Here is a 27,062-nt window from a genome sequence, read left to right as displayed (position 1 = left end):
AATGAAGAAGAATCATACTATTAATTTGCAATTGGTCACTGGCTTTGACACCAATACTAATTTTTATTGCTCGATTCTATAGAAAACATGGCCTTCAATATCATTGGAATCTCCCGCGCTGAAGCTGAGCCTATGGGCCTCTCACTTCACCATCACAGACGGGTCGGTGGTCTCTGTCTTCTACAGCCTCCTTTCTGGTCTTGCACCCTCTGCTCTTTCCGTGCTTTGTACTGTACTTGGGGCAAATATCTCATTTGTTATCAAATCAATCAATACAGGCATCAGACTGATTGCCCATTCAAATGTAGATTAAGCATTGAGAAGAGCCTCAACCAAACTACAGGTAGATTGACCAATCCCGAAAGACGTCTCTTCTGAGAATAGATTTTAAAATCTTCTTCAAAGGGCAAAGTGTCGAAGACAATTTTGTGAGCTTTGTTCTTGGACGTGTGTTGTTGCTTCTGCCACCGAAGGTGGATAGAGGTTATGTTTTCTTTCAACATGGCTGGCTGTATGTCTGTGAGCAGGATATCTCGGAGTTGAGCCCTGATTTGGATGAAATTTGGTGGACAGGTTGGGTGTGTGGCAAGAACAAGGCGATTCGATTTTGGTTCAAGCCCGGATGCATATCCGGCCTATCAGCGGGATACACAACGTAAACTGTTCAGTCTGGCGGAGGTTCTACCGAGTGCCATTCTAGTTATTCAAGCAGTCAATTGTCTCTTTTCTCATGGTCTTCAAATGAGGATGTTTTTACTTCCTCGTTGACATGTTATATAAATCTTTAAGATTTCCCACTTTTAATTAATCACTCATTCATTCATTCATAGAGACCAAAAGGCTGTTTAATAGCCATCACTCCTTTGGCTGGTTTTATTTCCCAACAGCCTGCAGTTCTGCACACCACTGCTCTATGTTGAAGCATGCATGCAAAATAGGATTTGCTACTTAATTGAGGGGTCATTAGTCTCCTGGGGGATTTGCAATGCACATATTCCCTATTTGTGATATAAAGAAGCATCTGGCTTAGTCTGTCATGTCCTGTAGAGACTAATGAATACAAATAATTACCGTCTTTCATCCTTGTAAATATTTAATTTGTGTTATTTAAATGAACAAAATAATTGTGTACATAATATACTTTTGTACTTTGGGATGGGAACAATATCAATGGTAATTTAAGAAACTGTGGTGTGGAACTACCTGGAAGCGGTGCATCACGAGTGTTTAATTTTTAAATACATACCAAACGAGGAAAGACCAATTTTTAAGGATCATGGAGCAATGCCTTGCTTCTGGTCTAGTGTGTTTAAGGAAACATTAATTTGAAATAAGTGGTCAGTGTTTGTGCAATTCATCGGGATGAATGTGACTGGATGCAAGTTTGCCATCTGGCACATTTGAGAAATTGAGTGGCTAGCAGGTCGATGGAGACGAGCCAATTCTCCAGCTGGTTGAAGTATGGGTATATGACAGCAATATGTGATGAGGGCAGATGGATTGATTTCAAAACATTATTTGAAATCACGATTGACGGAGGACTTCAACATAGCCAAAAGGCGGCTTGTGGCCTCATTCGTTGGGGCCCATGTGTCCAAGGCGTCCGTGTTTTGCCGAAGGGCGGCTGGAGAGAGTGTCGGAGCGATCGACTGCGGCCTCGAGACAGGGTGTCCGGTGACGCGTGGACGTGCTTCTGGCGCCGGCAGCCCTGCACCTCGTCCCACAGCACCGATAGCCACGGCCGGTGGGGGGTCGGGGGTGGGCGGAAATGCGAGCCGGGCCTCGGGGACAGCTTCTGGGTCGTGGCCCGTGGCTTTTGCGGCCTGCCGGCCCTTTGCCCGCGCCAGAGCTTTCTGCAGGTCTGGCGCCGCATTGTCCAGCCGCAGGGCCGAGAGTGAGGGACGTAAGGGACAGGTGTTAGCACGGCCAGAAAGGTGGAGCCGGTGGAAATGAGAAGCTTCTGTTTTCAGAGGTCAAAATTGGGACATTGCATCACAAAGTGCCTGCTATTCTCCAGTCTTCTCATTTTCCTGTCACAGACTGTCACGATCCAAATATTGTTTTAGATTTTATTCCAGTGGTGATTTGTAAATCGTGTTTACATGAGGATAAGTCAAAGAATATGAGAGGTGGAATTTACTTGCAACAGATACATCTTGACTTGTACCAAAAAGGTGCCAAGCAATGATCCTTGATTGTTAAATGTCTTTCCACAGGAGGTGTTGATGATTTTAGACAATTATGTGCACGATTTCAAGGCGCTCATTGATTGGCTCCAGTTGCAGAAGAAACTGGAAAACACAGACAAGCACAACAGGTTGAGCATGTGACTCGTTTCGGAAATTGCTGAGTTGGCATCTATTCAATTCGCCTTTGACCGTCTCTTCTTTTATGACTTCCAGGCCGACGTCACTTGCTTGGGAGGTTCGAAAAATGTCTCCTGGGAGACCTATGGGCCCAAGCCCTCCTCCGGATAGACTCTCAGGTCCCAGCTCGAAACGTATGCTCAACTATGCTGCACCTTCCCAAGCGTGAGTGCCACATCTTCCTCGAGTACAATAAAACGATCAAATTTCATCTGATTATGCCACCTGAACCTTGCACTCTGCACACATTATTTGCTTCTGCTTTACGTTTTGCACGATACATTGCTAAACCCTTCTATCTCTTCATCCTATCAAAACGCTCTTCTTTTGATGAAACTTCCTCTTTATCGAACTGTACAATATTGTGCGATACTTTGCAGCACACCGTGCATTGCGACAAGCTGGGCCGACCGGGTTCGTTCCTGTCAACCTACACCCCCGGGGCAGTTGTCTGTCCAAGTCAAGGGAGAAACTATCGCTCGCCCAACCACCATCATATGTGAGTCTGTTTGGTGTCGCTGTGTGTCGACCTCTTCATAATACACCTTTCTAAACTCTATTCCATTCCCACAGGTGATATATTTTTTTTAATGTTCTCGATGGCCATTCATTTCTCTTTCCCTTGAACCTCATCGATATTTAAGCCCTCTGCTCGTTTTTCTTATCTCTTCACCTGGCTCGTGCTATCCCCTTCTGTTCCATTCTCCCGTTGAATGTCCCCACTTGCTTCGCTGTCTCCATTCCTTTCCACGCTGTTTTTCTGGTCCTTGTCTGCCTGTTCTTCTCCGACCTCTGTGTGTTGACCTCTAACCCTCGTGTCATTCGGCTCTTCCATGAGTCTTCAATACATGCATTAAGAAAATGTTGGATCTCCGAGACAGGTTTCAGTTGTAAAGGGGTTTTGTTTCATGCCATTAACTTCCTACTCGTTGTAGCCATTCCAGAGCCAGCCTTGGCACTGTGATCTATGTTGACCCGAGCCTTGTCCTTCTCCATGCAGCTGCGAATCATATCCGGAGCATTTGATGATAACGGCTCCGCCCGTGACACTTAAGGCACTGGAATTTACACAGTGCTGTCTGATAACCTCGCTCATAAAAATAGGTTGGCCTTTGGAAATTCACCTCGATATCATTGGCCACGGAAGGCTAATCTGCCTGTAGTTTGAAGTTTGTAGTAGTACAAAATCAGATAGGCTATCTATAACCCAGTATGTTGTACCTCGAGGTTACTCGTTCTCACTGCTCCAGCATACCTTCGGATGTGACTGTGTAGGGCTGTATTTTGACGAGAATAAAATTTGTGGTACTTAACGATAAGAGCACTTTCATTTTCTTGTTGAGCCAAGTTTTTACAAAGGGTTTTATTGGTTATTTGTTGAGGAAAGTATCACATGACTGTTCTGCATTGGCAAGAGGAAAGCTTCTTCCAGATTGTTGTACCGGCCGTGTTGTCCGATCGTAATCGGTTCTCGTCGACGAGTTCTGAATATTGAGAATAGTTTCATTATTCTGCTCTGCTCAACTCGTAAGGATATATTCTGCATAGTCCTCGATTTAATGGGAAGGTGACATCTCATAGGCTGAAGCTTCTCTCCTCTCATCCCCCACCCAATGAAATAATTGAGGCCGAACCCCTTTCATGCAAAGCTGCTTCCTTGAACTATTCCAATTCGCTGCACGTGCTTCCCTCTAACTTTAATGAATTGCGAACTAATTTATGTCCAATGGACTGCTGCGGCACATAACGTCCTGCATGTGCATCACGTGAGCCGGGCTTGTCTGATCTCCTGTCATTAATTGAGTGGAGTGTTTAAATGAGTGGAAAAAAAAAATCAAGGAGTGCTGTGAGTTTATTTTTAATTTCTAAACAGAGCAAAATCTGGCTGAGTGTTGGTCTTTCATCTTTTTTTAGAGATTGCCAAAATTAAAAAGTCAACATTAGCAGGACCTTTTAAAGGGGTAGTACATGATATGTATGAGGATGTGGTGCACATTGACGTCACAATCGGGGGGGAGGGGGGGACAACTTTTATCTAGCTTTGGAGCTGCACTTCAGCTGCGTTCTGGGGAGTTTATTCACCAGTGTTTTGTCAGTCTGTTAATACATCAAACCTCTTGGAAACGGATTTGGGGATCGTCATGAAACTTGTCATTAAGCTTTTTTTTAATAGTGATTGTTCTTCAAGTGCCGATTGTGTACAGCCTTTTTTTGTCTGCTGGTTGCATCATTGGTTAGGGGCGCAGCTATGCCGCTGATGCAGTGCCCCGATTACCAGGACACTGATGCTAATTTTTTCGCCGACCTCGGAAGGATGGCAGGCCGAGTCAACCCCCTGGTGTTAATTCAACGTATAAACGGGGCTCAAACTCAGGGCCCTAGGATCCCAAGCCACCACTATAACCGCTATGCCAACGCCAAACTCTGTTCTTGAAGTAATCTGGAGCCGTTTATAATTCCTTTTTATCAGGGTCATGGAGGAAGTTGGAAGTGAATTAAAACGCCCTTTTCGGCCATTACTTCAACAATTATAAGCATTGTTTCTCAAACAAAACTAATGATCAACTCTTGTGAACTATATTGAAAATTAAAAAAAAAAAATTAAAATAATAATTGTTTTAAGCCAGATCCAGGTGTCTGAGTTGTGGTGTTATTTTGTTTTTCCGAAATTATCATTGTGAAATGATGTGTGGCTATAACAAGGAATTTTGGCGCAGGAGGCCATTCGGCCCATTATTCCTGTGTTACACCAACACCAGACGCAATCACCCATGCACACGCGAGCTACCGACAAGTCATGCCAATGTTCCTGTCCCCCTCAATCTCCATTGCATTTAGATTATGAGTTGGTGATCAAGGATCGTAGGATATGCATTACAGCGATTGATAATTCAATCATAACCTAAAGGCTTTTGATTAAGGGTTAGGTTTGTTGAAATTTTGGAGTGGATGGTTGGTGTTGTTGTTATTATTATTTGTGCTTTGTGATTGAACTTAGCAATTTATTTTGAAGAGGACACCCCTCCCCCTGGTTTTTCCCCATCATGCAATTGTTGCCGCATCCCCCTCCCACGCCCACATTCCCATGTGCACAACCATCAAAGACTCACCTAAAAGCTTCAGATCAGAGCTATGGTTTGCTCATTCTGCGCAGTTCCCAAGTATTACTCATGATCCTGCTACTAAGGCAATCAATTGCCTTGTGAAGTGTACAATTATTATGGAGTACGCAAATGGAGTGTGGAAGCAGTTCTTACGTATGCAATTCTATTGGCTCACATTGGGAACGGTGTTGTGGCCACTTTCTTTTCCAATATTAATTTATAACATTATTTCTGATGATCACAACTGTATTTTCTAGGAATATTTTGCAGAAAATGCTCAGTACTTGGACATGTCGGTTACCACACAAGTAAACCAATTGGAATGTTTGTTTTATTTATTTACCAGCAAATACCACCCTTCACTTCGCTGACGATAATACCAAATTGGGGGAGGCGGGGAGGGAGAAAATGAGGAGGGAAGAGGGAGAGGAGGGAGGGGAGCGAGGAAGGGTGGGGGAATGGAAGACAGTATGAGGTGAGAGGAAGGGAAGGCAGACGTGTCGTGGAGCGTTAATTACGATTCATAGTTTCATCAAAATTATTCTGCTTCGCATAACGGTGAAGATGGAAACAAAACAATGTCTGAAATCCATTTTATACTGGTCATACTATAAACACGTCTGGAGAAAAACTCCTGTCAAGTGACAAACACCGTCCGCACGTAACCACCGTCCGGCGACGAACACCGTCCAGACATAACCACCGTGAATCGGCAGGTTAGAGTCGGTGTGATTACCAACGACAGTACTTACTGTATACAACCCATAAACCCGAGTATCTTTCATCGACAAACAACGTTACATTTATATAGATGTTTCAGGGATATGCTCACAAACATTATTCTTTACAAACAGCTGCGTTTGACGGGTGGAGAAAAAATTTGGCTCGGTAATTTATAAAACACGTTAATACAGAAAACGGCTCAGAAATTGAGTGTTATTTCACAACAACTTGCTCAAAGTGACGGGGCACGGACAACTCGCTCAGGGCGATGGGGCACGGACCACTCGCTCGGGGCGACGGGGCACGGACCACTCGCTCGGAGCGACGGGGCACAGACCACTCGCTCGGCGCGACGGGGCACGGACCACTCGCTCGGGGCGACGGGGAACGGACCACTCGCTCGGCACTACGGGGCACGGACCACTCGCTCGGGGCGACGGGGAACGGACCACTCGCTCGGGACGACGGTGCACGGACCACTCGCTCGGGGCGACGGTGCACGGACCACTCGCTCGGGGCGACGGGGCACGGACCACTCGCTCGGGGCGACGGTGCACGGACCACTCGCTCGGGGCGACGGTGCACGGACCACTCGCTCAGGGCGACGGTGCACGGACCACTCGCTCAGGGCGACGGGGCACGGACCACTCGCTCGGAGCGACGGGGAACGGACCACTCGCTCGGGGCGACGGGGCACAAACTACCGTTATCGACAATGGGTGCTCGGCAAGTGGCTTAAGCACTCGTGCAAGCACTCCAATTCAATGCTTGATAAGGAATGGTTGTCCAGGCTGTCGTTGCATACCATAAAGGATCTCTTTTTCTTTAAAGCTGGTCTTCACCGTGCACGCAGCGGTTCATGAAATAAAATGAATTGATGAAATAAAATGACCATGCAGAACAACCCTGGGGATATCACAAAGTTCAATTGCCCGTGAAATAAATATTGCAGAAAATCCACCATTTTGCCTGCTCGTCTGTGTACAATGGTTTGAGGTTCTACTCAAACGTTATCACTTTTTCTTAAAACGCCCATGTTTTCTTTTTTTACCAGATTTGCTTTGATTCCCTGTAGAGCACCTCGTTAAACCTCCGAAAATATAGACACAGATCTGCAGACGCTATGGATAGGCCGTCCCTCTTGGGGGACATTTCTAATTTTTATTCATTCAGTATAATTCTCCAAACAGGAGAAAAAGGTAAGTTTAATGCTTTGGAAATTTCATTTTTTTTAGTGTATGTATGGAGAAGGAGGGAACATAGCCTGACTTGCTGAAAGTAAATAGGTATATCGGCTTAGTTACAAGATTCGTTATTCTTTAAATTATCAGATTTCACGACAGATTTCGACACTTGTTTAATCCGGACGATATCCGATCCTCAAAACAAAAGAATATTTTGATGATATACTTTAATGAGTCGTGTGAGTAGATCGTGGAAAATCGTTTCATATAATGCATGAAATCACTCCAAGCTCCGAATTTGAAAGCTGTAGTACTTAAAAAAGCGATGTGCGCAGCGATTCGTAGCTATGATGAACAGGCATTCGATAATATGAGTGAGGAAAATAACTTTATCCTGAAGAAATCGTTGCGGCCTGTTCCAAGTCAAGGCATGGTTGAACATGCCAAAAAACATGGCAGGTTCAGACCCCAGCGAGGTTAGCCAGGAAACTCCTTGAGAACCCAGAGAGCAAGGTGGCCGAGGATCGCCCGATGAAGGATATAATTAAATACCGCCGTTAATTATCTTCAAAAGGGGTGTTTTAAATAATCCAAGCAACCAACTCTTACTCTTGCACTTCCTTGGAGTTGTCTTAGTATGCATGCAAAGTTTCAGGCTGCTAGGTTTCATGGTTTTGGAGTTATCGAGGACACACACACACACACACACACACACACACACACACACACACACACACATAAACACACACACATAAACACACACATACACACACATAAACACACATACACACACATACACACACATACACACACACATACACACACATATACACACACACACACACACATAAACACACATAAACACACATAAACACACATACACACACACACATACATACACACACATAAACACACATAAACACACATCATATAAACACACACACACACACACATACACACATACACACACATACACACATACACACACATACACACACATACACACATATAAACACACATACACACACATACACACACACACACACACATAAACACACACACATACACACACACACATACACACACACACACACACACACACACACACACACACACACATAAACACACACACACACATACAAACACACATACACACACATAAACACACATGCACACATACACACACACACACACACATACACACACACTTACACACACACACACACACACACACACACACACACACACACACACACACACACACACACATATACACACATGCACATACATATATACACATACACACATACATATACACACATACATATACACAAACATACATACACACACACATACATATACACACATACATATACACAAACATACATACACACACACTTACACATACATAAACACACACTTACACACACATACACACATACATATACACACATACATATACACACATACACACACATACATACACACACACATACACATACATATACACACATACATATGCACACATACACACACATACACACACACTTACACACACATACACATACATATACACACATACACATATATACACACATACACACACACACACACACACACATACACACACACATACACACACCCTTTTATTAGTATAGATTTTTCAGTATGTGAGGCTCGTAGTGGAGCTGCCATGCACACGTCTCACACATGAAACATCAGCCTCAGGAAACATCAGTTTACTTTCATATGAATTTCTAGGACATTGTTCGATGGACAAATCAGGGTAGTAAATGGGAATTGAACCTGGGGGCGTGGCATCCTGAGATAACCACTCAGGTGGAAACACAAATATGCCAACTCACATAATAGCATGTTCATTTTGTTGTCATGCCAGGGCTAATAATTATGAATTTCATTTTAGAAATTATGGAATCACATCAATAATCGGAATAATACCCAAGCTCACACTTCCCTCCTTTACCCTCTTATTGCCGATCCTTCTCTATCTCAAACAACGTGTTGCCTTATGACAGGGCCCGGGTAACATCGCATGTCGTCATCACCAGCAGTTACCAAGTTAACTTTGGGGTTAACAATGCCACAGTGACGTTTTTTTTTTATTATGGTGGGGGGTGGGGGGGTGGGGAGGAGAGGTGGTGTTCAGAATGTTTGTTCGTTTATTTAATTAATGTAAAGTCTTGCTGTGATTTAAAACTCTTTGATATCGCCTGCCCTCAGGTTCTGCAGGAGTAAAGGAAGAAGGCACCGATGGGTGGGAAACTGTACATAGAGGCCGCACCGTGCGTCCTCGCTCTGCCGCAGCTGCGTTGGCCAAAACCTCCGCTTCTTCCCCTCGACTCACGAAGCCAGGCCACAGGATCAGGGTCGCTGTGCCGACAACAAAAGTGGTTAATCTCAAGTCTCCGATGCAGCCAGCGGCTTCACCATTGAAGAGTAATATCAGTTTGCGTTTTTTGGAGTCAGAAAGTCAGAAGGTCCCTGAAGAAACAGAGAAATTGGAAAATGGCGAGAGACACTCAAAGGTAGGTGGGCTGATTTGTTTCTTTTGACAGTTTTATGAAGCAAACGGATGACCGGCGTTTTTCCCTCAACTGTTCCATTTTCCAGCGGACTAGTTCAACATGTGCTTATGGAAATGTGGTAGAAATGTCCAAATGAACTTGCTGCATAAAAGTCTGAAGTATCATTCAAACACCGTGTGTACTGGGTGTACAATTGCTATCAGTTTGTTGTGTTGCTACTCCCAGCATCCTGCTGATAGAAATCAGTTGGGAACGGAGCTGGTAATGGAGCCGGAGGCTCATTTGACTGGGCGAACCCCGAAGGAGATCCAGGAGAGGCAAGGTGGCGATATGTTGACTTCCCAAGAACACAAAGAAGAGTGTAAACTTCACAAAGTGCAGCTTTCCACCATCATGGAGTCGCCTTTTGATATGCAGCCTGTAAGTGCACGGCTTTCGTAACCTGCATTGGCACCACTGTGAGAATATTTGGTTTGTACTCTATTATGACGACGACGAAGGCTTGTCAGAGTATATAGTTTTAATCTTCACTGTTTTAAAATCTCATGTTTTTAGTAGTTTGACGTCTCATTTACTTATTTGCTTTTACGTACCCCGTTCTATTCAAAGTTAAAACCTTTTCTCGAAAAGGCATGATTTGCTTCAGAGAAGGTGAACTGCATCTGATGAGGAGAATACCACTTGTAGCTGACCGTCTCACTTCTTCGGGCTCTTCAAAGTCGGGAACAATTGGCCATGAGGCGCTCTGGAATGGGATTTTTGTGCCTTCCCGTTCTCTCATTCCTCCTCCTCGAGCACATTATTCAAGCCCATAAAGCCGTTCCCCCTTTCACCTTCCGCTCATCAGCTCCTCTCTCAGCTGCGTTACATCACCCTGACCCGCACCCATCATCGCACGGCTCTCAGAGACCTGCGCTGTGAATTAATGCACCGGGCCAGAGCAAAGCCCACATCCAAAGGACAGGATTTCCTTGAATAGCGATTTTGCTAATGGAATCTTAAATTATTTCCTCGTTCTCATTTCTATAGCCGAGGCCCCCTTTATGTCTGTTTCTTTGTCATTTTGGGTGTACCATAGAACAGGTAGGTAATTGAAGTAAGTTAATTTTTTTTTTATTATTTGAGTTGTATTTGGTGAAATTGAATTTTTCGGATCAAGGACAAAATCACTGGATGCTGTTTTTGATATGTATATGTGTATCAATGTATTCGTTTTGAAGAGGAGCAGATTGATACAAAAGCCTTTCGTTTCATCAGAATTGAGCTTTGATCATCGATATTACATCGTAAAAATTAAAGTGGTATCTTGAATCGATGAAATTTTGAGACAGCAAGGGACAAGCAGTGCAACCATTTGTGTCCTCTGTTGTTTCTTCTGCGATGTAGAGCATTGTTGAGGTGCTGGAGGCCGAAGAGGAACTGGCAAGGCGCCTCGAGTGGGAGAATGAGGAGGCCATTGCTACTGCTATTGCGGAAGAAGAGCAACTGACGAGGCAGATTCAAGATGCACAGGAACTCAGCAGTGCACTTGAGACGGACAGCAAGGGCGACACATCGGTATTAATCCACCATGCCAACAAGCTCGATTTTCCAAAGCAATACTTCATTTTTGAAGCATCAGAAGAAGAGATTGTTGGGGAGGGTGGGGTAGGGGCAGATTCATTTTTCACTTTTGGAGGATGAAAAACCAAGATTTATTTTCTGATAGCTTCGGGAAATTCACTCACGATTGGGAAGGTTGTGTGACATTGGATGGGAATTCTGTATAAAACTACTAATATCTGTGACTAACACAAAGGAGTTTTGCTGGGGCAGAACCATTTTTGCTTAATTGTTGGGTAGAAAACTTTTTGACCCCAGCATTTTGCCTTCATAGTCTATTCCTTTTATATATGGCTTAGGGAGGGTGGGGGTTGGGGTGTAGGGTTTGAAAGCTTGGAGCATTAATTTATTTTCAAGTGGCTTGAGCTGCATGAAATTGCTTTTTGAGGAAAAGGAACAAAAGCAATTATTTTTTCCATGCAAGTTGCATGCAGCACTGAAGTGCATTTGTACCTTGGTAGGCCGATGGCATGCCCTTGGCCGCAGGAGTACCTCAAAGTGCCGATTGTCCTGTCAATGACATGGAATGGAGAGACATCATAACAGAGTATGACGGTGAGTAGAGGATTTGGTTACATTCTTCATACGTCGGATACGACTTGGAAAGTAAGCTCGAGGGGATTGACGCTTTTAACTGGATTAAGTATGGCCCATACACACCAGCATTAGTTGATTTTCCCAGAATTATTTAGATGATTTTGCATCCGTCATTATTGGTGCACCAGTTTTATGTAAAAACAAGGAGTTGAAACTGTCCGTCCCACGCCTTTTCGGTGGTATGAGGAATAGATCTGTGTGATTTGAAAGCTAAATCTTGAACGATTTTTGAAATATCATGCACACAAGCCAAGCTACTGAGATGGTTACCATGACAACATGATTCAGCCAATCACAGCCGTGATCTAATCAGGTTGAGATAACATCATGAGGAATAGATATCTGCAATATGAAAACGAAATGGTCAACGGTTTTTGAAATACCACGCACGCAAAAGTACCTGAACAGGTGGTCGGTCAGTCGGTCGGACGGAGCTCATTGTAATGTCCCCCGTCTCAGACGTTGTCGCAGGGGCGGGGTCAATGGATGCCTTACAGCCAAGGACAACACAATTGTGTTGTGTTGTGCCATCTATTCATTCAATTATTCAACTGCTGATTTAACAAAATACATTAATCACCATTGATGATAATGTTTCCACAACATTGTATTCCCATTTAAAAAAAAAAACAAAAAAAAACTGCTGAGTGTTAAACTTTGTCTTTCAGAAAATGCACAATAATACTTCCACAGTAACAAAAAAAATCAACAAAATTATCACACACATCCTGGATCTTGGTGTATTACGTAATCCATTATATGGCAAAGTAATTATTCATGCTTTGAATGCCATATTGCGATGAAATTTGCAGAACGCGAGTCCTGGCGTCAGTCGACGAGTTGGGGAGACATGGTGGATGATGAAACCCCTCGGCCTCCGGGTCATGCCATCCAGATGCACGAGAAACTCTCGTCGCCATCACGCAGAAGGTTTTCTGCTCTAGAAAATGCTTTTATTTATTTATTTATTTTTATGTTATAGTTTTGTACTTTTGCGATGTCTTGTCACAACGATAGAATCCTCGTATGTTTCTTGATGGGAGGTCATTGGCATCATCAAAATAAAATGCATCCACATTACCGTTTTACCATCGTTAAACACTTTCAATCCACCTCGATCATCCATCTTATAATAACATCAACATAAGTAAATGATTTCATAATCGTTGTTGTTTTTTGGGCGGTTTTTTGTTTTTGTTTACATAGTCAAGGTTCTTGGAAGAACAAGAACACAGAACAGATCAGGATGCAACATAACAAAGGGAACAGCAGGAGGAGAAAGGGGAAATGCCAACAGCAGGGTGGAGGGAGAAAATAGATGAAGACGGACAAACCAGGGATGTGGTTAACGGTGATGGGTAGGGGAGAATGCAAGGAATGGCCAAGATGGATACAGAAGCAAAAATTTTTGAGGGGTGGGGGCATGGTTCGATGGGTATATAAAAGATCGTGGTTTTGGAATGGGGATGATTTGAGATTGTGGTGAACAGCTGTCTTGAAGACCTGGAGGGAAAAATGAGATTGAAGAGAATGTGGAAGTTGGTTCCACAGATGGGAAAAAACAGAGGCATGAATCAGTGGAGGTGGATTTTGCCATTTTCACTAGAAGGGTATTCCTGGTGGACTGCATGCCTCGTGCATATACCTGGGGGGTGGGAAAAGCAGGAGAGCGCAGAGGGTGCAAGTCCAGAAAGGAGGCGGAGGAAGATAGAGCGACCACCGACCTGTCGGCGAGGAAGTTGTTATTTTTAGTAATACTTTAGAAAAAAAAACAAAAAAAAACAAGGTTAGTAAATATATTATCATGAATGAGTAAATTGAGAGAAACACAAGGATACAAGAACATTCATTCTCATAAATGGCACAAAAACGCAAGTGTTCAAGTACCAGACAAATATCAGGGCAAAAATGGAAACTCAGAACAACAAGGTACAAGTATGAAAATGATGAAAATGTTGGTGAAAAATTCTGAGTTTTCTCTTGATGAGAGGTCATTGGCATCATCTGGAATTGTTGGAATTGTTAGCAATGTCGGATGAGCATAGTCAAGAAGACAGGACAAATGGCCATTTAAAGAAGACCTCGCTAAGAGGACACTCAAAAATATAATCTCCACAAAGTGCAAAGTCACTGTATGAGAGTATTAGGTCAGGCAACCCGTGCACAATTCTCAGTGAGGTGGTCTAGTGAGAGATCACCGGAGGCTGTGCAGCATCGTGGACAGCATCACAACACTATCACAAGAACAACGATTCGGAGTCAAACTAGCTTGGTGCAGATATCGGTTTCTTCTCGAGCCAACTCGAGTGCAGACCATAAAAAAAACTTGGCTGACGACGTTTTCTTTGAGATTGGAGGAACACAAGACTTTGTCAAGGCTGGTGTCAGTCTGCTTTGGCAGACAAATACATCCATCCACTGGGACCATACTCTGTGCAGAGCGTTGGTGCTGCCGAAGCAGTCTCCTTGGCTATTGGGCACAATCCTGGACGGGTCGCCACTCCGACACAGGATACCAGCATGCTGGCACTCATTTTGCCGACCTCGGAAGGATGACAGGCAGAGTCAACCCCACCTGGTATTAATTCAACAGCCGAGTGGGATTTGAACTCAGGATACTCGGATCCTAAGCCCACCACCCTAACCATTAAGCCAACACCAGGCATAGACAAATACAGTAATAAGATTTATCGACTCTGATGAAGGGTAATGCCTGAAGCATCAGCTTCACTTTGCTTTCCACAGTGGTTATCATACCTTTGTCATCATTGAGTTGATAAATCCAATTCTTGTATTAAACGTGAGGGTGGCCACAAACTGCTTGATTAGTTGGTGGGAAAAGCTGACAAATTGTTGTATAGGATTACTGGAGATTTGATATAAAATGTATTTGACAAGCAGTGCCCATCATGCATCCATTTCAAAAGCTTCTGCTTTCAGTGGCTGATGGAACAATATTTTGACATCTGAGCACAAATTATGCACATAATGAAAATTTTTAATCTTTTATGTTTTTTCATAGCTTGTCTTCTGTGCTTAATATAGTTCCTTTATAGAAATGAGGAGTAGTTTTTCACTTGTGAAGTCCCCCACCTCACCTCGTCCAATTTATGGTTCCATATATACCCTTCTTCCTCCCGACCCCCCCCCCGCCCCCAATCCATTTCTCTTTACCCTGCCATCTTTCTCTCCCCTTCCCCCTCCCTCCCTCTCGCTCACTGTGCCCCCCTCTCCCTCTCCCCTTCCCCCTCACCTTGCCTTTCCTTTTACTTCCGTCTCCTCTCCTTCCTTCTTCCCCCTGAACATCACCGTCACCCATCCTCTCTCTCTCCTGCACTCCCTCCTTCTCTCCCTTCCTCTCTCTCTCTCTTCCTCTCTTTCTCCCCTTCTTCTTTTATTTTTCACTTTCCCAGATTAAAAAGCATAAAACGAAAATAGCACTTGATAGAACGCATACCTCCACCAGGCTGAACAGTTTACAATTTGTATCCCACTGAGAGGCCGGATCTGCATCCGTACCTTAACCAAAATATAATCGGCTTGTTCTTGTCACCGACCCAACTCATCCACCAATTTTTTGTCGTAACCCGTCCCATAACTTTTTGAAACCATGTGTTGCTTTTTGGCCCCATCTCTCAATGGTGAAGGATCACTTGTGTGATTGAAGAATTATCGTATCCGGATCAGGATTCGGATCTTTACCAAAATCGAATCAATTCGTCCTTGTCACACACTCAACCTGCCCACCGAGTTTTGTCCCAATCTGTCCATAACTTTTTGAGGTATCCTGCTCACAGACAAACAACCACAGAGGGTTGAAAACGTAACCTCCGTCCACCTTTTGGTTGCGCATGTTAAAACACTGATTCATCCGAACTACGATTGGTATCTTCATATGCAAGTTTCAGGATGTGGAATGGAGTCCTCCCATGGGAGGCTCAAAGTATCCCCCTTCATTTCAGTAAGGGGTCACGATTCATGGACCAAGTTGTGAAGTTTTCTATTCTCAAAGTTTTGTGTCGAGGGCTCTCTTCAGGATCATCACTGAGCCCCGGACATCTTCCAACTGTAGTTTGGTTGTAATAATATTCCCAGGGATGGTTTCTAATGTCTCTGTGAGGTTCTTTGTCATCATTCCCGGAGCTCCGACTATCACTGGTACAACTTTGGCATTCTTCAGTTTCCTGAATCTTTTCACTTCATTCTTGAGGTCTTGGTGTTTGGTCATTTTCTTGATTTCTGCATCGTTTAGTCCAAAATCACTGCGATTAACACCTCAATCGGCATTGCCTCCTTCTCTCTTTTTTTTATACCTAAGTATGATGTCTGGTTGCAATGCTTTGTTTTCGATGTTCACGTTTGATGGGATCACTAGGTTGTACGTGAGCGGTAGGTACTTCAATGTTTTCAGTCCATGCTTTTGGTTAACGTTCCCACAAATTTTCTGGAACTGGGATATCAAAGTTTTTGCAGATGTGCCAGCAGTTAACTTTACAAACTCTGTTGTGTCATTGTGTGTACAGCTATTCTGACATGAGATTTTTTTTTTCGTGTTCGGTCATTAAGCGTAACATATTCTCTTTGCTAACGCCACCTCCACCTCTCACCTATATTTTTTTTTCCTCCACCTCCCCCACCCCCCCTCCCCAACACTGTCTCTGTCTGTCTGTCCCCTCCTTACTCCCCCCTCCAAATAAAATGCAGCACTCTCCTCCCATGCCTCTGTCTCTGTCTTCTTCTCTCCTCTCCTCTCGCTCTCTCTTGCTCTCTCTTGCTCTCTCTCGCTCTCTCTCTCTCTCTCTCTCTCTCTCTCTCTCACTCTCACACCCCTCCCTCCCACAGTGTATAGCAACGTTTCGTGAGGCATTGCTCTCCCCACCTCCACTCCCCTTCCTTGCTCTTCTCCCCTTCCTAGCTTCGCCTTCTTCACCCACTCCTCGCTTCCCCTCCCTCCTCTCCCCACCCCTCCCTCCTCTCCCCACCCCTCCCTCCTCTCCCCACCCCTCCTTTCCCTCTGTCCTCTCTGCCTCCCCTCCCCCCTCTCTCTCCCTTTCTCTTTCTCCACCCCCATCCCATTCACACCACCATCAGCGAAGCGACGGGTTGTATTTGCTAGTCCTTAATAAAATGAGTCTTCAGACTGATTGGCATGAATATTTTGTATTTTTTGCTTCTCACCAGTAACTTGCATCAATGCTCTTTGTGGTGGTGACCTGCTCATCGACAGAACATAGCAAAACAAAGCCTCTCTGAAAAATATGCTGATGACATAAGCCATTAATGATTTGCATATGAGCCAATTAAGTTGCTTAATATGTTGTGTTTTCTCTGCTTTTCTATTTGTACATTATAGAGATCTGTTACAATTGGTCTTTTAAAAGCCTATCAAGATGTAAAAGAAATGTAATTCTGCTGTGTAGGACCCTTGCCGATTCCAAGAAGAAGCACGAGGAAAAGCAGTTAAAAGCCCAACAACTTCGTGAGAAGCTGCGAGAAGAGAAGGCTCAGAAACTCCAGAAGCTAATGGAGAGGGTGAGATGAGATGAGGTGGAGGAGGGGGTATTTAACCACAATTTTCTCTATGCACACCAATTATGGGAGTGGCCATTGTTAGGATTGGCTTGTGTCATCTCCACCAATGAAAGAGTGAAACACATGTTTCTCCAAAAATGTCTGAGGGTGAAGTAACTGGCCTGAGAAGCATCTCGTGGTCATGTGCGCAGCTTGCCTATGGGGGTTTGTTTGTAACAACCTTTTTGCAGAATGACATTGCTGTTTTGTCCATTTTGCTTCAGCACTTCCGTACCATATGAATTACGTGTGTGGTATTTATTACAACTCAAATAAAAATGTGCTTCATTGAAAAAATAATTGAAACCTCCTCCATAGCCTTTATAATCTCAAAGAAATTGCTAATCTTTGGTGCTCAATGCCTGTGTTTGTCACCACAATCTTCTTCGGAACTATATCCACCTGTTCTGTGAAACCTTAGTTAATGAATGAAAAAAAAAAACTTCCCTAGAGGACACCTTCTAGACCAATCTTGAATCTGACGCATCATGCCAAGGCTATGATTTGAGTCGTGGCATTTGCAGAAAAAATTAAAAGGTTATTCACATCGTGCCATGATATGTATGTTGCTGCGCAAGCCGATAATTTATATCTCACGGATAGCCTGCTTAACACAAAATTGGGACGGTGTCACCTGAGCAGTAATTGAGACGTGTCTGGAGTAAACACGTGTTTCACCCATGCGAATTGCCAAACAAAGGGGTTATCCCAAACAATTTATTTCCCTCTAGTCTAGGGGTTTTCAAATAACTGAATTGTTGGCACAGAAAAGGTGGCAGGAACATGTGGCGCACCCAGCCTTATGGAAATTTAAATAATTTATTCGGCACAAGACATTAATATGTTACAGAACCCGGACGGAGATGCAATAAACGAGATATTTGTGATCACAAAGCGATAGCCAAGGGTAAGGCACCCCCGGCTTACCGTTGGCGATCGCCCGTGACTTGCCCTTTGCCCGCGATCCAATGATGGCATATTTTTTTTGGACCACCATATCACCTTGACCTTCATCATTTGGTGATGGAGTGTAAATCAAGAAAATGGTTCCCATCTAAAATCTATCCAGAAAATTCAACATCATTAAAATCTGAGGAAAATTATTCAATTGTGATCAAAAGTGGTTTTTTGTGAATTAGGTCAAAGTTATTCCTTCATCCATTGGTACCATACTCTTTGTAGAGCGTTGGTGCTGCCTAAGCAGTCTTCTTGGCTATTTGGTACAATACTGGACGGGTCGCCACTCCAACACAGTATACCAGCATGCTGGCACTCATTTTGCCGACCTCGGAAGGATGACAGGCAGAGTCAACCCCACCTGGTATTAATTCAGCAGCCGAGGGGGATCCGAACTCAGGATCCCAGGATCTTTAGCCCACCACCCCAACCATTATTTGTTTAAAATAAGCACAACATAATTGATTATGATGTTAGATGTGTCGTTATAATGTGTAGACAGATGTTCGTCTGTGTCCTTGCCATCCTTGTTTGTTTCTTACCCCAACAAACCTTTGGCTATGTTATAATGTTCTTTTCCTCTGTTTCTGTTTAAATGTTTCTTTTAAAGTGCACTCAAAACCTCGAGGTGCAAGGTGCTATCGAAACAGCAGTTAAAATCACCACAGGAGCCACGTGGAAAATCATTTACCCACATGCCTTTTGCCATTGACTCGAGCTTAAAAGTGTTAACGGAAGAAGGAGCCTGCTATTGAAGCCAGAAGGTTGAGTACCAAGGAGAGAATTCTGGGTTTTGTTTTGCTGATGGTCCAAGCTGAGTTTCACTTCCTCCGTTGGCACAGAGTTTGCTTGCAAGGGGATTCACCTGTCAACTTACTAAGTCACGCCAACCAGACCAGTGCATTATATTTACCAGCGTAACACAGAACATCCAAGTGAAAAACAAATTCTCACAAATTTCAGAAAATTAATTAATTAATACAAAACTATAATATCTTGGTTGGATGTGTCCACCTCACTGAGTTAATACTTTTTGGAAACACCTTTGACAGCAATTACAGCTGTTAGTCTGTTGGGATAGGTCTCTACCAACTTTGCACACCTTGCTTGGGTAATATTTGCCCATTATTCTGTACAAAGCTGTTTAAGCTCAGTCAAGTTGTGTGGGAAGTGTTGCTGGACAGTGATCTTAAAGTCATGCCACAGATTTTCGGTTGGATTTAGATCGAGGCTCGAACTGGGCCACTCAAGGACATTTATCTTTTTGTTCGTTAGCCACTCCAGTGTAGTTTTGGCTGTGTGCTTTAGGTCGATGTCATGCTGAAAGGTGAACTTCCATCCCAATTTGAGCTTTCTTGCAGAGGGTAGCAGGTTTTCCTCTCGGATTTTTGTGTTTTGCTCCATCCATTTTCCCTTCTATCCTGACGTGCCACAGTCCCTGCTAATGAGAAACATCCCCATAACATGATGCTGCCCATAACGTTATGCCAACACCATGCCTCAGAGTAGGGATGGTGTTCTTTGGGTGATGTGATGTGTTGTGTTGGGTTTGCCCCAAACGTAACGTTTTGCATTTAGGCCAAAAAGTTCCATCTTGGTTTCATCGGACCACAAAACTTTTTGCCACATGGCTTCAGAATCTCCGGAGTGATTTTTTTGCATACTTCAAACGGGACTCAAGGTGGGCTTTTCTGAGTAATTGCTTCCTTCTTGCCACCCTACCGTACCGGCAAGACTTGTGGAGTGCTTGGGATATTGTTGTCACATGCACATGGTGACCAGTCCTTGCAATAAAGGCATGTAGCTCTTTCAAAGTTGCCATTGGCCTCTTGGTGGCCTCTTTGATCAGTCTCCTCCTTATTTGGTCATCCAGTTTGGAGGGATGGCCTGATCTCGGCAGGGTCTTGGTGGTGCCATACACCTTCCACTTCTTAATGTTGGTTTTGACTGTGCTGCCATGAATATTCAAGGCCTTTGAAATAATTTCATACCCATCCCCTGATCTCTGCTTTCCACAACTGTATCCCGAAGTCTTTCGAAAGCTCCTTGGGGCTTATGCTTGAGTCTTTGCTGTGAAATGCACTACCCAGTGGAGGAACCCTACAGGAACAGCTGATTTTATTCTGAAATTATCAGAATCACTACAATTTAACACACGTGGAGACCAATCAACTTGGTGTGTGATTTTGAATGTGATTGGTTACACCTAAGCTAATTTACAATTGCTATTATAAAGAGGGGTGGGGGGTGGGGGGTGTGGATGGACACTCATCCAACCAAGATATTCTAGTTTTGCATTTTTAATCAATTTTCTGAAAGTTGTAGGTAACGATGTTTAAGTAAAGGTGGAAAAAGTCCGATTTAATCCAATTTAATTCCAGGCTATAAGGCAATAAAACGTTAACATTTTGAAAGGGGGTGTGTGTCTTTCTGTAAGCACTGGTATATATCTTGTCATGTGATTTATTGCACCCTAAGATTAGAATAATTGATGAATGTACAGATTGCTTGGTTTGTTTCGATGGCACATATATCGAGTAAGAAAGGTAAGGGGTGTTTGCTTATTTATTACAAGCAAATACCACCCATTGCTTCGCTGATGGGAATACCTAGAGAGAGGAGGGAGGTGGAGGTGGATGGGGGAGGGAGGGAGTGAGGAGGGGGACGGGAAAGAGGTAGGGGTGGGGAATGCAGCATGAGGGGAAGGGAAGGCAGCGAACCAGGATGAAAGTGCTTTCAATCCTCGATTGCAAAAGCGAACTTTTTGCTGTTCTAGAATTTGGTTTATTTGAATGCGCACTCGACCATCACTAATAGGTGGTCTCACTGGTGTTTGGTTTTTCAAATGTTTTTGCATATTGGATGTATTGCAGTAATGAGCAAGGTCTATTGAAGAAAGTGAGCATGCAACTTTTGGAATGTCTTTAACCTTCCCAAAATAGTTCCAAACTATACCTCTGGACCTTTTGAACGACATGTTGTCAAACCTTTTATCAGTCGATGTAATGCCGACCCGTCCGTTAAGGCCCGGTCACACCTTGACGTTTTAGCCAACGTATGCCGATTTTTGAATTTTTTTTATAAAACACTGGCACACGTTGAATACGTTATGGGTAAGTTTTGATAACATTGAGAGCACGCTGAAAAACACTGCCATACGTCGTTGTACGCTAGCTTTAAACGTTGTACTTTTTGGTTGTCCTCAAATTTTTGCATGCTTGAAATTTCACGACGTATGCCGGTGTATGACTCACACGTTCCGCTACGCTGGCCACAAGTTGTATGCACGGTCTGCGATTGTTGACAGACGTCAACACATGCTACTTGTAAGTTAATCATAAGTTGAGACACGCCGAGGTAATGTTTAGCGTACCCGAAACTTATTTCTAACCTATGATTAACGTGTTGTTGGCACGTTACGCGATCGTTGCCACACATTGACAGACGTTACTTTTAAGTTACTCATAGGCTGAAAGACGTCGGTATAATGGATCGTCCTTGCGTCAGCATCCATGGCCACGGCCAGGACACTTATTTGCAGCATTCTTCAAACTTTTCTTCGGCATGACGAGGATGTTCACACTTCGATGTCTAGCTTGGCTATGATTCCAATTGTCCATCGGCAGCGTCTATTTAAAATAGTCGAGTTTGAGTGTTTTAACACGTTCAGAAGAAACGCTTCAAATTTCAAAACCCCAGCATCATAAAACAAAGGCGAGTGACAGCAATTTAAATAGTTCATTGTAAACAATGAAAATAGCTGAGTGGTACCGTTTAAAAGTCGTTGAGTGTAAATAAAAATCCAATTGTTGAGCGCAAGCGTCTACTTTCAATAGTGGAGATGCAGCCATTTAAATCGTTGAGTGGCAGCCTATGAATAGCAAACCCCACGTCACCGGCAAAGATAAACTGCCGCACGATATGGATAAGTTAGGCTATCGTTGGGCATAGTTTGTGAACGCCGGCTTCACGATAATTATTCGTTGGTATACCGTATCTATAAGTTATCGAAGCGCTCTATGCACATTATTAGTTCATTGTGCATTTGTCCAACCCGTTATGATAGACCTAAATCGTAAAAACAAGCTATAGCTCATTGTTGAAAAAGCCCCATAAAAAATTAGCCGCGAAGAACTTCGAACAATGGTGAAAAGATGTCTCTTACCCGTGGACACGCGGACGCAAGGACGATCCATCATAACCCACACCCTCCCCCTCACACTCACTTACTACTGCCAACATGAACAAACTACTACTAATACTAATACTGATACTGATACTGTTACTGCTGACATGGACATCGACTCAAAAAGGACTCGAAAACCCTGTTGGGTTCCCCTTTTATGAACACCATTTTTATATACCAATTCCCAAAACCGCTGGGAACACGTCTTTATATGGTAATTGTAAGCTAGAAACACGTTCATTTATTTTTTTTGTCGACCGGAAGACGTCATTAGAATACGTCTACATACGTCGATGTGTGTTGGGACTACGTAAAGAATTGGTTCAAAGCACGTCAAACATAAGTTAGAAATAAGTTTCGCGTAAAAAAGACATTACCGCGACGTGTTTCGACTTATGAGTAGCTTATAAGTAGCCTTTGTGGACGTGTCTAAGGTCCACATATCGTGTGTAAAACTTATCCCCATCGCATGCGGAACGTGTGTCATACTCCGAGTACGTCGTAAAATTTTGAACATGTTTAAAATTTCTTGACGTACTCTACTTACTACGACGTATGATAGCGTGCTTTAGCGTTGTACTCACGTATACCAAACTTACTCATACCGTATTTGACGTGCCCCAACGTTTTAGACACATTTTTCTTAGGTCGGCATACGCTGGCAAGATCGCCAAGGTGTGACCGCGATGTTGACACTTCCATGTCTACGGCAGTTATGATTCGAATCGTTGTGCGTCAGCCTTTTAATAGGCTACGTCACGACATCGTCGGCGATGCGTGCAACGCGCTATGCCTAAGTTAGACTATCGTTGGGCATCGGTTGTGTAGGCCGACAACAGGTTCAGCATTCGTTGGTATAAGTTATCTATAACACAACGAAACGTTCTGTGTCCGTTACCAATGCGTTATACATAAGACCAAGTCGCTATGAATACGTCCGAATCTTTAAAAAAAAACATCAAAAGTTCAACGTAAGCCAGCGTTTTACATACATTTTAATACGTTGCCATCGCTGGCTAAAACGTCAAGGTGTGACCGGGCCTTTAGCAAAACAATCAGCGCGCTTTGCCGGCCAACTTTAAATACCTTGCTATTCTTTTCAAAGGAACATGCTCTTGGGCTGTGTTTAGTTTGTAAGTGACTTGCTTTTGCTGCTATATTGCAAACGGGACACCCCATGGGGTGTTTTCCTTTTCATTTAATACATTACTAGGCCGTGTGTAACCAGAGCATGCCCAACAGCGACGAAAACATTTTCCCTGAAAAAAAAAAAAAACGCTTTTTTTAAATGAAGTAGGAATTACTCGGAGTCAATGTCAATTCTGGTTAAAATTCTTGATTCCTTCTGATTACATGGTTGGAATTGAGTACTTTGGAATTGATCCACTCACCACTATTAAGCACTCAAGCAAGCACTCCAATGAAATAGTCATACTAAACACTGTCCGGTGACGCCTGGAGAGGTCCTGAGTATCAAACGATGTGTGAATTGGACAAATGAATGTTATTTTTTTTAGCAGTTGGAACTGCTGCTAAGTTCAATTTCAGAGTTTTAGATTTTGAAATTCGGTTCAAGTTAAGATTCTTGAGCATATCGCATTTCAGCTGTACTCCTTATAAACGTCCAGAATTTTATTTTTATAGTTGGGAAGGGGTTTGAGAGGATGTGGGAAGGGGGTTGGGAGGAGGTAATCGTCAGGTGAGGGGAAAGGAAGATAGACGTGCAGTGGAGCACTAAAGACTATTTATACTGTCTCATCAAAATCATTTTGCATATAATAACAGTGAAGATGGAAATAAAATAATGTCTGAAATACTTTTTCTGCCACTCATACTATAAACACCTTCTGGAGACAACCACCGTCCAGATATGTCCGACGTATCAAATAATATGTGAATACAACTCTGGATGTTTATAAGCATTGCAGCTGACATGAGATGAGCTTAAGGATCTCTTAACCTGAACCGATTTTCAAAATTTAAATGGTGGAATTGACCTTGTCAGCAGTTCCGCCTGCTAGAAAGTGTTCATTTATCCAATTGCACATTGTTTGACACTCTGAACGGCTCCGGTCGGTGTTTAATATGACCACGCTGGCTTGGCAAGCGATTAGCGATCTGTAAGAACAAACATCACCCAGAGATGCCTGGAATGCAAATGATGTCTGAATTGGACAAATGAACAGTTTTTAGCAGTTGGAACTGCTGCTGATTTCAATTCTGCAGTTTAAATTTTGAAACTGAGCTCAAGTTAAAGGATTCTTGAGTTTATTGCATGTGCAGAAATGAAGTAAACTGATGAACACTGGTGTCACTGGGCATTTATAAGCATTGCGATGTATCCAGTGATTCGTAGGTATAGTATGGTGATCAGACATTGGATGATATGAGTGATGAAAGTGGAAAAAAAAGAGCATTTTATTGTTAAGAAACTATTGCGGCCTGTTCCAAGTCAAGGCATTGTTGAACAGGCCAAACAAAATGGTGAATTAGGACCCCCAGCAAGTTGACAGTGGGCTGACTCAGGGGCTGACCAAGGATAACACCGTGATAAATGATACAATTAAATATGGCCGTTAATTATCTGCAAAAGTGGTGTTTAAATTAACCCAAGCACCCAATTATCATTCATTTACCACCTTGGAGTATGCAAGCAAAGTTTCAGGCCATTAAGTTTCATAGTTATGGAGGACACACACACACACACACACACACACACACACACACACACACACACACACACACACACACACACACATTAGTCTAGGTATACTCATTTCCCCTGTTTTTTGTTTCATGTACAGTAGCCTGCAAAAGTATTCATCCCTCTCCAAATTTTTCACATTTGTATGCCACCTGAGCTTATGTCATGATGCTTTCAAATCAAACTTAAAGCATAGAGTCTTCACAAACTACTCCAAAGTGATAATGCTTAAACAAAATGCAGATAAAATGTGAATAAGTTGGATTAACAAGAGAAAATCAGATGATTCTCAGTTGCACAAGTATTCAAACCCATTGCCTAATTAACCCTAAATCACTTCAGGAGCAAATTATTTGTTTGAAAGGTAAAAAAAAAAAGTGTAATACATTTCACCTGTATGTAATCAGTAGTTTGACTCCAAAATCAAGCTCTTCCACTTATCTAAGGAGTTATAAGGTGCAACTTACTTGGTCAACTAACAAGGAAAACATGAAGGAGCTTTCCAAAGAAGTCAGACATAAAGTGGTGGAGAAGCACTGTTCAGGAGAGGGTTGTAAGAAAATTTCAGTTACTCATTATCCTTTTCAGTATGGTAAAATCCACCGAAAGAATTGGAAGACTTATCAAACCACCCAGACTCTACTCAGATCAGGTTGTCCATACAAACTCAGCAGCCGGGCAAGCAGGAAACTGAGGCAGGATGTCATTAGAAAAGCCAACAATGACTTTGAAAGATCTGCAAGGCACTATGTCCGAGATAGGGGTCAGTGTTCATCAATCAACAATATCCCTTCCCTTCACAAAGCCGGCCTCCATGGACAGGTGGCAAGAAAGAAGCCATTACTGAAAAAGACTCATCTAAAAGCTCGTATGGAGTTTGCGAAAAAGTATCTTGATGATATTGCAGGCATGTGAAGAAAAGTATTGTGGTCAGTTGAGTGTAAATTCAAAGCGAAAATAGAAAATTGAACTTTTTGGTTTTAATTCAGTGTTACGTCTGGTCCAAGCCTAACACTGCACATCACTCAGTCAACACCATCCATACTGTCAAGCATGGTGGTGGCAGCATCATGTTATGGAGATGCTTTTCATCAGTAGGGACTGGCAAGCTTGTCAGGATAGAAAGGACAATGGATGGTGCAAAATACGAAGCATGAAGCTAAAGCCACACTGGAGTGGCTGAATAAGAAGAAAATATATGTTCTTGAGTGGTCCAGTCAAAGTCCTGACTTGAACCCAATTGAACATTTATGCTGAGCCCTCAAGATCGCAGTCCATCAACAATCCCCATTAAACTTGTCAGAACTAGAGAAATTTTCACATGAAGAATGGGGAAAGATTTCACCATCTCACGCTGCAAAGCTGGTATCGACCTTCCCAAAAAATCTCACAGCAGTCATTGCTGCAAAAGGTTCTTCCACCAAGTGCTGATCCCAGTGGCTGAATACTTTTGTAACAAGTGAATTTTGATTTGTGCACGTTTTTTGTCGGTATTCCTGATGTGTAACCTCCTTCAACGAAA

General features: G+C 43.1%; 1 protein-coding gene across 12 annotated transcripts in view; it reads left to right on the top strand.

The window, feature by feature from the left end:
* SCAPER (S-phase cyclin A associated protein in the ER) overlaps window positions 1-27,062 on the top strand; it is a 631,592-nt gene that overhangs the window by 199,456 nt on the left and 405,074 nt on the right. For 11 of the 12 annotated variants that reach the window (XM_085896259.1, XM_085896255.1, XM_085896256.1 and 8 more), the window contains 9 exons: window positions 2,217-2,317; window positions 2,403-2,531; window positions 2,747-2,865; window positions 9,619-9,923; window positions 10,149-10,343; window positions 11,310-11,480; window positions 11,987-12,080; window positions 12,935-13,052; window positions 17,543-17,654. In XM_085896259.1, coding sequence (XP_085752385.1) covers window positions 2,217-2,317; window positions 2,403-2,531; window positions 2,747-2,865; window positions 9,619-9,923; window positions 10,149-10,343; window positions 11,310-11,480; window positions 11,987-12,080; window positions 12,935-13,052; window positions 17,543-17,654 — 1,344 coding nt within the window. Of the gene's footprint in view, window positions 1-1,952; window positions 1,973-2,216; window positions 2,318-2,402; window positions 2,532-2,746; window positions 2,866-9,618; window positions 9,924-10,148; window positions 10,344-11,309; window positions 11,481-11,986; window positions 12,081-12,934; window positions 13,053-17,542; window positions 17,655-27,062 lie in introns of those variants that run through there. The other variant, XM_085896258.1, reaches the window with a different exon arrangement.

This window comes from Eptatretus burgeri, chromosome 9, assembly GCF_056783735.1.
Source record: "Eptatretus burgeri isolate ZD-2024b chromosome 9, Ebu_testis_v1, whole genome shotgun sequence".
In the NCBI taxonomy this organism is placed as follows: Eukaryota; Metazoa; Chordata; class Myxini; order Myxiniformes; family Myxinidae; genus Eptatretus; species Eptatretus burgeri.
The sequence above is the reverse complement of the archived record's forward strand: the minus strand, read 5'-3'. Positions and strand labels throughout refer to the sequence as shown.